The sequence below is a fragment of the Heptranchias perlo genome, chromosome 42, assembly GCF_035084215.1.
Source record: "Heptranchias perlo isolate sHepPer1 chromosome 42, sHepPer1.hap1, whole genome shotgun sequence".
NCBI classification, from domain to species: Eukaryota; Metazoa; Chordata; class Chondrichthyes; order Hexanchiformes; family Hexanchidae; genus Heptranchias; species Heptranchias perlo.
The window spans coordinates 11,536,750-11,551,599 of NC_090366.1; the positions used below are offsets into that span (position 1 = coordinate 11,536,750).

General features: G+C 51.2%; 3 protein-coding genes across 3 annotated transcripts in view; 2 read left to right on the forward strand and 1 right to left on the reverse strand.

Moving 5' to 3' along the window:
• LOC137306101 (uncharacterized) overlaps positions 1-7,128 on the reverse strand; it is a 31,058-nt gene extending 23,930 nt beyond the window's left edge. Inside the window, exons 1-6 of the mRNA XM_067975163.1 lie at positions 7,119-7,128; positions 4,322-4,459; positions 3,716-3,871; positions 2,024-2,269; positions 1,177-1,326; positions 338-442 (exon numbers count right to left, since the gene is read on the reverse strand). Coding sequence (XP_067831264.1) covers positions 338-442; positions 1,177-1,326; positions 2,024-2,269; positions 3,716-3,871; positions 4,322-4,459; positions 7,119-7,128 — 805 coding nt within the window. The remainder of the gene's footprint in view (positions 1-337; positions 443-1,176; positions 1,327-2,023; positions 2,270-3,715; positions 3,872-4,321; positions 4,460-7,118) is intronic.
• The window catches only part of LOC137306194 (interferon-induced protein 44-like), a 105,083-nt gene extending 90,407 nt beyond the window's left edge, over positions 1-14,676 (forward strand). The window contains exon 7 of the mRNA XM_067975286.1: positions 14,331-14,676. Coding sequence (XP_067831387.1) covers positions 14,331-14,351 — 21 coding nt within the window. The 3' untranslated portion in view covers positions 14,352-14,676. The remainder of the gene's footprint in view (positions 1-14,330) is intronic.
• On the forward strand, positions 12,108-14,676 carry LOC137306195 (dehydrogenase/reductase SDR family member 4-like). Its single transcript, XM_067975288.1, has one exon. It carries the CDS (start codon positions 12,168-12,170, stop codon positions 12,939-12,941), a length of 774 nt encoding a protein of 257 aa, XP_067831389.1. The 5' UTR covers positions 12,108-12,167; the 3' UTR covers positions 12,942-14,676.
• Positions 14,677-14,850: the final 174 nt, after the last annotated feature.

A 14,850-nucleotide genomic window follows, 5' to 3' on the forward strand; every position in this document is an offset into this window, starting at 1 on the left:
CCCAGTGTCTTGGCCAATATTTATTCATCAACCAACGTCACAAACAGATTATCAGGTCATTATCTCATTGCCGTTTGTGGGATCTTGCTGAGTGCAAGTTGGCTGCTCCGTTTCCTACTTTACAACTGTGACTACACTTCAAAAATACTTCATTGACTGTGAAGTGCTTTGAGACGCCCTGAAAGGTGCTATATCAATGCAAGTTTGTTCCCTCTTTATAAAATTAACCGATTCCCAGGATCACACACAATCTCAGGCAGATAGGGAGGGGAGAGAGATAAGAGAGAAAAATCTACACAGGGAGAGACAAAGACTAATACAGAACGAGAGTAATTACTTGTGATCCATTGTAGAGCATTTCGGAGGTCCTCAATTTCACGAGACACTTTGTAGACAAACAGAATACACGGAATCCCTGGCCCTCCTTCACAGCTGGAAGTTTCTAGTTTTTTTCAGAATATCTTCATGTATTTTTCCTTGACCGTAACATTCCACTGGTATAAAACAGAACTTGTGCTGAATCATTCATAATTACAGAGATATTTTAATCAGTGTATGATTTTCAGAGACTAAAAGAGAAAAGCATTAAGTTTAATTTCCAGTAACACCAGGTGACATTCTTTTGAGGAACCAAGCACTGAACTAAGAGACTGGCAACCACTAGTGTAGGTGAACAATACGGGTGTGAATTAGGGACACCCAAGGGACTTACATCAGGTGTCCTTATTTTCAAAATGGTCATTGTAGGGACAGTAAAGCGGATGGCCAGATATCCCCAGATTGACTATTTCCTGCAGCGTTCCTTCTTTTGGGTGACTCGTAACTGCCCTCAAATGGCCCAGAGCCTCCCCCACCCCCCGGGCCCCCTCCCCCTCCCCCGGGCCCCCCCCTCCCCCTCCCCCCGGGCCCCCCCTCCCCCTCCCCCTCCCCCTCCCCCGGGCCCCCCTCCCCCTCCCCCTCCCCCGGGCCCCCCCTCCCCTCCCCCTCCCCCCGGGCCCCCCTCCCCCCTCCCCCTCCCCCCGGGCCCCCCTCCCCCCTCCCCCTCCCCCTCCCCCCGGGCCCCCCTCCCCCCTCCCCCTCCCCCCGGGCCCCCCTCCCCCTCCCCCTCCCCCTCCCCCTCCCCCCGGGCCCCCCTCCCCCCTCCCCCGGGCCCAGAGCCCCCTCACTCTCTCCTACCTTGACACCGAAGCTTCTCCTTGTTCTTGCTGTTGTTCTGAACTCCCCGTCCCAGACCCGGGTTTCCCGGTGGAGAATCCCCGGCGCTCATCACTGACCGGGACCCACAGTCCGTCCACACATCTGCACAAACATCAGCCTCCTCTCCTCCTATTGGACAAACCACACGTCAATCCGAAGCCTGTTGTCCAATGAATGCGCCACAAACAGTTTTTTTTGGGGGGGGGGGGGGCGGGAGGAGGAAACGCCAAACCCCGCCTTAGTCCGGTGGTGATTGGTGGGAAATTCAAAGCTTTGATTGGCCCGGTGGTTTGTCTGTCATGTCAGTGAGGGCAGGGCCTGGAGGCTGGAGCCCGCCTGGCACTGGGTCCAATTCCTCAATTCACCCCCCAGGAGAGCAGGGTTTAGGGTGGGGTCAGGAACCCAGTTGGCCGAGATCCACCTCAGTGTCTGATGGTTTACACACTGAAATAAATAAATACGTGGAGATTCCAGTTTCAATGTAATGATACAGCACAGAAGGAGGCCATTTGGCCTTTTGTGCTTGTGGAATCTCTTTGAAAGAGCTCTCCAAATAGTCCCACAACTTGGGCCTTTCCCCACAGCCCTGCAAATTTCACCCCCGTCATTAATGTCGCGCGAGGGGCAACGGCTGTGGGGGGGGGGGGGGGAACACCGAGGGGAACGTTCAGGGGCGGTGGGGTGGAGAGTCTGTGATGTCCCCGCCGACTTTAACCTCCAGCTGCTGCATTAAACGTGCCCCTGCTATTGGTGTGAAAATATTTACCCCCAACGGTAACCCGTACCCCTGGAAGAGGCACATTTTACGTTCCACGGCAGTCATTACCTTGTCTTGTTTGGCTGTTCCTTTGCCTGATTATCTCTCTGACTGTCTGAATAGCTTCGGGGCAGCTGAAAGGATTGCCCATTTTCCACAAAGCATCCATCTCTTTCCACAGAACTCGAACAGCTTTCGTTTCCACATGATATAAATCCGGCAGAGTTATCATCACCTCTCCCACTTCGGATCTCTCTGAAATCTTTTCAAGCAGAAACACGGCACAAATGTCTTCCTTTTGTGTTGTCTCATTTTCTAAAGTGCAAATCAACGGAATAATTTCAATACTTTGTCTGCAATTTCCGGGTATTTTTATTGCAAGATATCAGACGTATGCACATTAAACTCACATATACACGGTACAGTGAGGATCACACACTCTGCTATTGTGGGAGAGTCTATACTTTCTGTCCTTGTCGATCACTTGTCACATACCATGGGTCACACGAAGTTTAAATGGACGCTCCCATTAATCTGGATTTCTCTCAAGCTGCTGATACAACAACTTGCATTGATATCGCGCCTTTAACGTGATAAAAACCCCCCAAGGCACTTCACAGGAGCGAACAGACAAAATTTCACACAGAGCCACATAAGCAGATATTAGGACAGGTGACCAAAAGCTTGGTCAAAGAGGTTTTAAGAAGCCTCTGAAAGGAGAGGGGCAGGGACAGGGTTAGGGAGGGAATTCCAGAGCTTCGAGCTGAGGCAGATGAAGGCACAGCCAATGGTGGAGCGATGAAAATCAGGGACCAGCAAGAGACTTTAATTTCTCTCTCCACTCACCCCAGATACTGTCCACATTTGACGTTATCCTCGTGCCCAACATTCATTTTTGAAAAATTTCTGGCAGCAATCCGCCCCCTTTTGAACCGAACATGAAAGTTTATCCGGGGGGAGGCAATTCCTCTGCCGGCCCCTCCTCATCCTCTGCCTGCAGTTTGAGGTGCGCTTCTTCCTGGGATACTGTAGGAAATCCACTAGATCTGTCTCCAATTGGCTCAGTGGAACCTACATCAGCAGTATCCAACCCCCCCCCCCGCCCCTAGAGTGGCAGGGTGGTGCACAGGGGTATTGCTGTCTCCGCAAACCTGGCCTCCTGCTCCACACTACAGTCACGGGCAACCACCTGTCAGCTGTGGCTCAGTGGGTAACACTCTCGTCTGTCAGAGGTTGAAGTTGCACTCCAGACTCTTGAGCACATAATCCAGGCTGACACTCCCAGTGCCAGCACTGAGGGAGATCTGCACTGTCAGAGGTGCCGTCTTTCGGATGAGACGTTAAACCGAGGCCCCATCTGCCCCCTCAGGTGGGCGTAGAAGATCCCACGGCCGCTATTCAAAAAAAGAGCAGGGGAGTTCTCCCCAGTGTCTTGGCCAATATTTATTCATCAACCAACGTCACAAACAGATTATCAGGTCATTATCTCATTGCTGTTTGTGGGATCTTGTTGTGTGCAAGTTGGCTGCTGTGTTTCCTACTTTACAACTGTGACTACACTTCAAAAATACTTCATTGGCTGCGAAGCGCTTTGAGACGTCCTGAAAGGCGCTTTATCTATGAAAGTTCCTTCTTTCTTTATAAGTTAACCCATTCCCAGGATCACACACAATCTCAGTCACAGATAGGGAGGGGAGAGAGATACGAGAGAAAAATCTATACAGGGAGAGACAAAGACTAATACAGAACGAGAGTAATTACTTGTGATCCATTGTAGAGCATTTCGGAGATCCTCAATTTCATGAGACACTTTGTAGACAAACAGAATACACGGAATCCCTGGCCCTCCTTCACAGCTGGAAGTTTCTAGTTTTTTCAGAATATCTTCATGTATTTTTCCTTGACCGTAACATTCCACTGGTATAAAACAGAACTTGTGCTGAATCATTCATAATTACACCAGAGATATTTTAATCAGTGTATGATTTTCAGAGAGTAAAAGAGAAAAGCATTAAGTTTAATTTCCAGTAACACCAGGTGACATTCTTTTGAGGAACCAAGCACTGAACGAAGAGACTGGCAACCACTAGTGCAGGTGAACAATACGGGTGTGAATTAGGGACACCCAAGGGACTTACATCAGGTGTCCTTATTTTCAAAATGGTCATTGTAGGGACAGTAAAGCGGATGGCCAGATATCCCCGGATTGACTATTTCCTGCAGCGTTCCTTCCTTTGGGTGACTCGTAACTGCCCTCAAATGGCCCAGCGAGCAACTCTGTTGCATCAAGCCGCTCGAAAAGCCCGGCCCAGAGCCCCGGCGCCAGGGTGGGACCCCAAGCCCCAGAGCATCCTCACTCTCTCCTACCTTGACACCGAAGCTTCACCTTGTTCTTGCTCTTGCTCTCTGAGTTCCCCGTCCCAGAGCCCGAGTTTTGCGGTGGACGTTTCCCGGCGTGGCTCATCACGGACTGCGTGTCTGCACAAACATCAGCCTCCTCTCCTCCTATTGGACAAACCACACGTCAATCAGAAGCCCGTTTGTCCAATGAATGCGCCGCAAACGAAACACCAAACCCCGCCTTCAAACGATGGTGATTGGTGGGAAATTCAAAGCTTTGATTGGCCCGGTGGCTTGTCTGTCATGTTAGCGAGGGCGGGGCCTGGAGCCCGCCTGGCACTGGGTCCAGTTTCACAATTCACGCCCCCCAGGAGAGCAGGGTTTAGGGTGGGGTCAGGAACCCAGTTTGGCCGAGATCCGCCTCTCAGAGTCTGATGGTTCACACACGGTCAAATAAATAAATTCCAGTTTCACTGTAAAAACATGATACAGCACAGGAGGACATTTGGCCCATTGTGCCTGTGAAAGAGCTCTCCAAATAGTCCCACGACTCAGCCCTGCAAATTCCACCCCCCAATCATTAATGTCATTGCTATTTTTTAGGATCTGGGGGGGGAGGAATGGTCGAGGGGTCTGTGATGTCCCTCTTCACATCCTCCTCAGGTACCCCACAGTCCAACCGTAAACCATTCCCACACTTTCAAACACATGATGGTCCCCCTTCATATCCAATTGGCCCTCACCCTTCTTTAAGCACATTATTCAAAGATTAGTCAATGTGTTTTGTTTTATCATTTTGTGTTGACCACCAGTCTTCTTTCATGCTCCCCTCTAACCTCCTTAATCTCTTTTTAGCTCTTCCTTATACCTTTTATTGTTGTGTTTCCTCCTGCAGTATCCTTACCCTGGTACTCGGGAGGCAACAGAACATTCCGGGCTCCTGGTCACAATTACAGATCCCTCGAATTGGAGTTTATCGGGAATTCTATCCCTTGCCTTTTATCAGCGCTCTCTCTTGAACCCCTGGGTAAACACTCGCTCTGTGGTGTTGTTCATGATTTCCCTCCCAAGTCACTGTTATCATCTGCATTATAGATAGATTACTGATCCGCATTACCGAAGATCGGTGAGTTGACTGGGAGTTCCGCTACGAGCCACTGTCCAAGGGATGGGGAAAGGCAGGAAGTGAAGATTAGAACAGGAGGGCCCAGGAGCAACTTAGGCTCTCAAACCGGGTTTGCAGCTCCAGGTCCCTGTGGGGAAAATGAGGGCTCTGGACATCAAATAAGTATCAATGAAACAAACAGGTGATGGGTCGGTCGGGCGGGCGGTCCGATCAGCAGCACAGCTAGAATGGCAGTAGTGAGAGGGGGTTCGATGGTTAGGGGTGATGTGGAGATGCCGGTGATGGACTGGGGTTGACAATTGTAAACAATTTTACAACACCAAGTTATAGTCCAGCAATTTTATTTGAAATTCACAAGCTTTCGGAGGCTTCCTCCTTCCTCAGGTGAATGTGGAAATGAAACCCTCGAACCCTTCGCATTTATAAATCACAGAACACACGACAACGCAAAATCGTCGAGCAGAAATTGATAGCCAAGTTCCGCACCTATGAGGACGGCCTCAACCGGGATCTTGGGTTCATGTCACGCTACACGTTACCCCACCAGCGAACAAATGTTATCTGTTTTTAATACAACGGGTCATTTGCTGTCTTTTCGATGTTTCTGCCTCTCTTTTTTTTGGCGGTTTGTATATTCGGGGGATCTGTAGGTAACACCTGTCTGTCTGCACACTGATTGCCTTGGCAACGGGCAGTTGAAAACACTGTCTGTAATCACCAGGCATTGTTCTGTGATTTATAAATGCGACGGGTTCGAGGGTTTCATTTCCACATTCACCTGAGGAAGGAGGAAGCCTCCGAAAGCTTGTGAATTTCAAATAAAATTGCTGGACTATAACTTGTAAAATTGTTTACGATGGTTCGAGGGGCTGACACCATCTTTTGCAGTTCAGACCGATAGTCCCAGATATATTTGGCCTTTGGGTGACTCCAGTCTGAGTGAGTCGTCACTGCCCTCCAGTGACTCAGGCCCGAAGCCCCGACCCTCACCGCCCTCTCCTACCTTGACTCCAACGCTTCTCCTCCTTCTCTGAGCTCCCCGCCCCGGAGCCCGACCTTTCCGGTGGAGCGTCCCCCGCGCTCGCTCATCAACGTTGGACAAGCCACGCGTCAATCAGAAACCCGCTGTCCAATGATGTGCTGCAAACGGCGGAGGGAACAAAACCCCGCCTTCGGTTGGTGGTGATTGGTGGGGAAATTCAAAGCTTTGATTGGCCCGGTGGCTTGTCTGTCATGTCAGTGGGGGCGGGGCCTGGAATGAGCCAAGTTGGGAGACCGGGGGGGGGGGGGGGGCCCTTTACAAAATCCATGAACAACATTCATCTCATTCCTTTTGACTGCACTCTGACCTCCTCAAAAAGACAATTAATTAGTCAAACATGACCTGCCCTTTCCAAATTCCACCCTCACTCTCCCTGATCAGCCCCAGGCATTTTCACCCATTTCAATCCATATTATTGATTCCAGTCGTTTACCCACAACCAAGGCCAGTAATTTCCCAGGTTATCCTTTTACCACTTCTTGAATAGTGAACAATATTTATCCAGCCCTTTGGTACAAATCCATTGCCAAAGATTTGTGTAAAACTGAATGGTTAGGACCTCCACTATGTCTCTTGTACTCTGGGTTGCGTACTATCCGGGTCTGATCACTTCACTACTTGTAATCCCATTAATTATCATCTTTTTGAATACTTACCTCCTGTCATGGCTCTTCACATCCTCCTCAGGTAGCCCACAGTCCCACCGTAAACCATTCCATCACTCTCAAACACATGAATTGGCCCTACCCGTTCTTTGACTAACTTTTGATTAATGTGCTTACACAAGCCATTTCATGTTATGTTGACCACCAGTCTTTTCATGCTCTCCTCCAACCTCCTTAATCTCTTTTGGGCTCTTATACCTTTTATCGTTGTGTTTCCTCCTGCATTATCCTTACCCTGGTGCTCAGGAAGCAACAGAACGTTCCGGGCTCCTGATCACAGTTACAGAAAAGGTTATCAATCCCTCGAATTAGATTTTATAGGGAATTCGATCCCCTGCCTTTTATCAGCACTCTCTTCAACCCCTGGGTAAACACTTGCTGTGTGTTGTTTGTGATTTCCCTCCCAAGCCACTGTTATCATCTGTATTATATCTGACACTGTATGTCAAACAGTGTCAGACCCCACAGGAGTTTCCTGCAATTCCAGAGTCCTCCTTTCCTCCCAGGAAGTCATAGAATCTTTACAGCACAGAAGGAGGCCATTCGGCCCATCAACCCACGCCAGCTCTTTGTCAGAGCAATCCGCTTAGTTCCATTCCCCCGCCCTTTCCCTGTAGCCCTGCAATTTTTTTCCCTTCAAGTACTTATCCAATTCCCTTTTGAAAGCCACGACTCAATCTGCCTCCACCACCCCCTCAGGCAATGCATTCCAGAACATAACCAATCGCTGCGTAAAAAAGCTTTTCCTCAAGTCGCCTTTGGTTCTTTTGCCAATCGCCTTAAATCTATGCCCTCTGGTTCTTGACCCTTCTGCCAATGGGAACAGTTTCTCTCTATCTACTCTGTCCAGACCCATGATTTTGAATATCTCGATCAAATCTCCTCGCAATCTTCTCTGCTCTGAGGAGAACCCCAGCTTCTCCTGTCTACCCATGTAACTGAAGTCCTTCATCCCTGGAACCATTCCAGTAAATCTTTTCTGCACTCTCTCCAAGGCCTTCACATCCTTCCTAAAGTGCGGTGCCCAGAATTGGACACAATACTCCAGTTGTGGCTGAACTCATCCCATCCCATTGTGAGATGAATGAAGGTAGGGTATAATCACTAGTGAAGATTGGATTATGACTGGAGAAGGAACAGAGTGGATGAGACTGAGCCTGTGTGCAAATTGGCTGCCACATTTATCACATTATAACAGTCATTACACTTCTAAAGTACTTCAATGTTATGCTTGACCAACCTTATTGAATTCTTTGAAGAAATAACAAAGAGTAGACAAGGGTAATGTAGTAGATGTAATATATTTGGATTTTCAAAAGGCCTATCGAGCAATCCCAGTTTTGAAACTTTCAATTGACCCCCAGCATCAACAGCTTTTTGGGGGGAGAGTTCCAGATTTCCACTCCCCTTTGTGTGAAGAAATGCTTCCTGACATCACCCCTGAACGGCCTGGCTCTAATTTTAAGGTTATGCCCCCTTGTTCTGGACTCCCCCCACCAGAGGAAATAGTTTCTCTTCATCTAGGCTCTTTATCTACCCTATAAAATCCTTTAATCATAAATCACCCCAATTAGATCACCCCTTAATCGTTTATATTCAAGGCTAGTCTATGCAACCTGTCCTCATAATTTAACCCTGGTATCATTCTGGTGAATCTGCACTGCACCCCCTCCAAGGCCAATATATCCTTCCTGAGGTGCGGTGCCCAGAACTGAACGCAGTATCTCCAGATGAGGTCTAACCAGAGCTTTATATAAATGTAACATAACTCCCACCCCTTTGTATTCCAGCCCCATGCGATAAAGGCCAACATTCCATTAGCCTTTTAGAAAATACTCTGATCTACCTTAGGTCCAAAGTGGATGACCTCACACTTCTCCACATTGAAGTCCATCTGCCAAAGTTTTGCCCAGTCACTTTATCAATGTCCCATTGCAACTTTCTACTCCTATTTACTGTGCCTTCCAACTTGGCATTGTCAGAAAACTTGGATATAAGGCTCTCTATTCCTTCATCCAAGTCATTTAAATAATAGTGAGAAGCTGAGGCCCAGTACAGTTCTGCCTCTCTCCGCTCGGTTCTTTGGGGGACACCACTAGTCATATCTTGCCTATTTGAGTACATGCCCATTATCCCTATTCTCTGTCTCCTAACCAATTCCCTACCCACGTCAATAGGTTGCCTCCAATTCCATGTGCTCTCATTTTTGTTACTTCTCGTGTGGAACCTTGTCGAATGCCTTCTGAAAGTCCATATAAATAACATCCACAGACACTCCCTTATCTACCACGTTAACTACCTTCTCAAAAAAATGAAATAGGTTTGTTAGACATGATTTACCCTTTACAAATCCACACTGGCTCTCTCTGATCAGTTCATATTTGTTCAAGAGCTCAGTCACTGCCCCTTATGATAGATTCTACTAACTTCCCCACAACTGACCTTAGACCAATAGGCCTGTAATTTCCAAATTTATCTCTCCCACCCCTTCTTAAATAGTGGAGTGACCGTGGCAATTTCCCAATCCAAGGGGACAATTCCTGAATCGAAGATCATGATTAGAGCATCTACAATTTCCTCGCCTACTTCTTTTAATACCCTGGGATGGAAACCATTGGGTCCTGGAGATTTCTCTATCTTTAGTCTCATTATTTTCTCCATAACATTTCATTAAACTTACTAAATCTTATAAGTTCCTTCCCTTCAGTTAGAGCTTTCCTTGTCTCTCCGGTATTTTATCCTCATCCTCTACTGTGAAGACCAATTCAAAGTAAGTATTTCACAAGTCTGCCATTTCCTGATTTCCAATATCACCCACGTCTGTCTTTAAGGGGCCCACGTTACCCTTAACCTCCCTCTTCTGTTAATATACTTGTAAAAACCTTCCGTGTCGTCCTCGTCATCCCTCACAAGCATTTTCTCATATTCCCTTTTTGCAGCTCTTACTACTTTCTTTGTATCCCTTTGTTGTTCTTTATATCTCTCCCACTCCGTGGAATCTATACTGTTCTTTCCCTTTGTATAAGCCCCTTCCTTTAGTTTTAGACTATCTCTCACTTCTCTTGTTGAAGATTATTAATTACACAGGTAGACCTCCTGCCCTAGGGGAATGAACAGGTCTTGCATTCTACCAAATAGTTATTTGAACAACTCACATATTCATCCATAGTTTTATGAGTTAGTAGTTCTACCCAGTCGAGAGTGGTCAATTCCTGCATCATCCCTCCAAATTTAAAATCTTAGTTCATGACTCACCCTTTTCCCTCTCAAACCTAATATCAAACTCTATCATATTATGGTCACTGTTAGTTGGTGTTCCCTTACCACTAGATTGTGGACTAATTCAGGCTCATTACTCATCACTAAATCGAAGATGGTCTGTTCTCTTGTTGATTCAGGAATGTATTAAGGCAGAAAACTCAAACACACTCAATAAATCTGTTGCCTTTGGAATGGGGAGATGAGCAGGAAATGGGGAGGGATGAGAATGGGAGGGGATTGGGGGAGTGATGAGGGGGGAATGGACGGAATGAGTGGGTGAGACGGCACTGAGGGGAGGGAATGAGTGGGTGAGACGGCACTGAGGGGAGGGAATGAGTGGGTGAGACAGCACTGAGGGGGGGGGGAATGGGACTGAGGGGAGGGAATGAGTGGGTGAGACGGCACTGAGGGGGGGGGAATGAGTGGGTGAGACGGCACTGAGGGAGGGGGGAATGGGACTGAGGGGAGGGAATGAGTGGGTGAAACGGGACTGAGGGGAGGGGATGAGTGGGTGAGATGGCACTGAGGGGAGGGGATGAGTGGGTGAGACGGCACTGAGGGGGGGGGAATGGGACTGAGGGGAGGGAATGAGTGGGTGAGACGGGACTGAGGGGAGGGGAACGAGTGGGTGAGACGGCACTGAGGGGAGGGAATGAGTGGGTGAGACAGCACTGAGGGGGGGGGGAATGGGACTGAGGGGAGGGAATGAGTGGGTGAAACGGGACTGAGGGGAGGGGATGAGTGGGTGAGACGGCACTGAGGGGAGGGGATGAGTGGGTGAGACGGCACTGAGGGGAGGGGATGAGTGGGTGAGACGGCACTGAGGGGAGGGGATGAGTGGGTGAGACGGCACTGAGGGGAGGGGATGAGTGAGTGAGACGGGACTGAGGGGAGGGAATGAGTTAGTGAGACGGGACTGAGGGGAGGGAATGAGTGGGTGAGACGGCACTGAGGGGAGGGAATGGACGGAATGAGTGGGTGAGACGGCACTGAGGGGAGGGGATGAGTGGGTGAGACGGCACTGAGGGGAGGGGATGAGTGGGTGAGACGGCACTGAGGGGGGGGAATGGGACTGAGGGGAGGGAATGGACGGAATGAGTGGGTGAGACGGCACTGAGGGGAGGGGATGAGTGGGTGAGACGGCACTGAGGGGAGGGGATGAGTGGGTGAGACGGCACTGAGGGGAGGGGATGAGTGGGTGAGACGGCACTGAGGGGAGGGAATGAGTGGGTGAGACGGCGGGGAGTGAGTGAGTGAGTGAGTGAGACGGCACTGAGGGGCGGTGGGGGGGAGTGGGACTGAGGGGAGCCTCTGTCGGCCGATTCTCCAGGACGCTCCGAATCCCCTCCATCTGCGGCGGCTATTTTCCGACGAGCCCGGGTTTCTCTAAACCAATCAGCGCTCCGCGATCGATCCGCTGGGCGGAGGTCCCGCCTCCCGGCCCGCGTTGATTGGCTGCCGCGCCCCTCACTCACGGCTGGTCACGTGGTTGGCGGGGGGGGGGGGGGGTGAAGGACCGGGGAGCCGCGCGCATCCAACGGCCGCCCTCAGAACGCCGCGCGCACCCAACGGCCGCCCCCCCAACCCCGCGGCCGACGTCACATCGCTGCGTCACCACTAGCTCGAAGATCACGTGGGGGTGGTGGTGGTGGGGGGAACTACAAGTCCCAGAGGCGTTAGCGCGGAGATCGGGCAACCGATTGGCTGCGGCGTGACCCCGCCCCACCACGTGACCCCCACCCCACCCCGCGCGGGTCAAAGTCTGACCCACTCGACGCCATGCAGCGGGCAGCCTTGGCGGGCAAAGTGGCGGTGGTGACCGCCTCCACCCAGGGCATCGGGCTGGCCATCGCCCGGCGCCTGGCCCGGGACGGGGCCCGGGTGGTGATCAGCAGCCGCAAGCAGGCCAGCGTCGACCGGGCCCTGGGCCTGCTGCGGGCCGAGGGCCTGGGGCTGGAGTGCGTGTCGGGACGGGTCTGCCACGCGGGCAAGCGGGAGGATCTGGCGGCGCTGGTGGACGAGACGCTGAGGAGCCACGGGGCCGTCGACGTCCTGGTGTCCAACGCCGGCGTCAGCCCCTTCGCGGGCAGGACCCTGGACTGCCCGGAGGAGGCGTGGGACAAGATCTTCGAGGTCAACGTCAAGGCCGCCTTCCTGCTGGCCAAGCTGGTGGCGCCCCACATGGAGCGGCGAGGCGGGGGCTCCATCGTGCTGGTGGGCTCCATCGCCGGCTACCACCCCATGCCCGCCATCGGGCCCTACAGCGTCAGCAAGGCGGCGCTGCTGGGGCTGACCAAGGTGCTGGCCCGCGAGCTGGCCCCCGCCAACGTCCGGGTCAACTGCCTGGCCCCCGGGGTGATCCGCACCGGCTTCAGCTCCGCCGTGTGGTCCGAGCCGGCCGCCCGCCGCCGCCTGGAGGAGGCCATCGACATGGGCCGGATCGGCGAGCCGGAGGAGTGCGCCGGCACCGTCTCCTTCCTCTGCTCGCCGGACGCCGCCTACATCACCGGGGAGACCATCGTGGTGGCCGGGGGCTTCCACTGCCGCCTCTGAGCCCGTTCCCCCCCCCCCCCACCCCCACCTCCGGCGCAGGGTGGTGGTGGGGGAATTCGACGTTCTCGGTGCTTCTCAATCCGGTCGTCTTCTGAGATGGTTCGCCCTCTCCCTCGTCTTCAGAGCCCACACCCCCCCCCCTCTCTATCTCTGTAACCTCCTACGACCCTCCAAGATCTCTGCGCTCCTCCAATTCTGGCCTCTTGCGCATCCCCCCAATTTCCTTCGCTCCGCCATTGGCGGCCGTGCCTTCAGCTGCCTGGGGCCCCAAGCTCAGGAATTCCCTCCCTGAACCTCTCCGCCTCTCTCTCCCCTCCTTTAAGTCGCTACCTCTTTGACCAAGCTTTTGGTCGCCTGTCCTAACATCTCCTTATGTGGCTCGGTGTCAAGTTTCGTCTGATTAATGCTCCTGTGAAGCGCCTCGGGACATTTTGCTACATTAAAGGTGCTAAATCATTGAAATTTACAGCACAGAAGGAGGCTATTCGGCCCATCGTGTCTGCGCCGGCCGAAAAAGAGCTATCCAGCCTAATCCCACTTTCCAGCTCTTGGTCTGTAGGTTGCAGCACTTCAGGTGCACATCCAAGTACTTTTTGAATACGATGAGGGTTTCTGCCTCTACCACCCTTTCGGACAGTGAGTTCCAGACCCCCACCACCCTCTGGGTGAAAACATTTCTCCTCAGCTCCCCTCTAATCCTTCTACCAATTACTTTAAATCTGTGCCTCCTGGTTATTGACCCCTCTGCTCAGGGAAATAGGTCCTCCCTATCCACTCAATCTAGTCCCCTCGTAATTTTATACACCTCAATTAAATCTCCCCTCAGCCTCCTCTGTTCCAAAGAAAACAACCCCAGCCTGTCCAATCTTTCCTCGTAGCTAAAATTTTCCAGTCCAGGCAACATCCTCGTAAATCTCCTCTGCACCCTCTCTAGTGCAATCACATCTTTCCTGTAACATGGTGGCCGGAACTGTACGCGGTACTCTAGTTATTTTCGTTGTATGTGACTCCAGTCGCACACACCGACGTGGTTGTCTCTTAATTGCCCTCTGAAGTGGCCGAACGAGCCGCTCAGTTGTACCAAACCTCTACAAAAGAAGGCGACCCATCACCACCACCTCAGGGAAATTAGGAGACGAGCAGTAAATGCTGGCTTTGCCAGCGATGCCCGCTTCCCGAGAATGAGTTGTTAAAAAATAACTCGTCGTCACATAGGTCTTTACTACTCCTTTGCGCAGCCATTCCCCTCCCCACCTTGCTCCAGATCATTCTGTCCATATCGTGTCGGTGACCAAAACATTACACTAACAACAAATCGGACTGCCTCCCTGCAGTTTTTGAACACTTTGCCACCACTCTGTGCTGACTCTTGTGCTCTTTCGATTCCAGCCCCCACACCGACGTGGTTGACTTCCTACTGCCTTCTGAAGTGGCCCAGCGAGCCACTCAGCTGTGTCAAACTTGCTACCAGCGATTCAAGAAGAAGGCAGACCCACCACCAACTTTCTCAGGGTGACCAGGGACGAGCAATAAATGCCAGCGACACGTATATCCCGAGGACGAATTAAAAGAAAAAGCATGTGGCGTTCTTTCCTGGAACTTGGCAATTCCTCCGTTGCGGGCTAACTGCAAAGCGGTAACAAGACGTCCAGTAAATATCACAATCCCAGTACTGCACAGAGTGTGGATTCTGCAGGAGGCGAACTGTGAATAAAATCCAGAAACTGTTAAACAAGATTCCTGTTTCTTTCATTGTCGCAATTATATCTGGAGATAAAGAAAGAACGGCGTCTTTCATGACCTCAGGATGTCCCAAAGTGCTTTACAGCCAATGAAATGTGGTCATTGGCTGCCCTGTTTCCTATATTACAACAATTTGCTCAATGCAAGGTCCCACAAACAGCAATGT

Excerpts from the sequence above, each read along its gene's own strand:
- LOC137306195 (XM_067975288.1), top strand. The coding sequence starts at position 12,168 with ATGCAGCGGGCAGCCTTGGCGGGCAAAGTGGCGGTGGTGACCGCCTCC.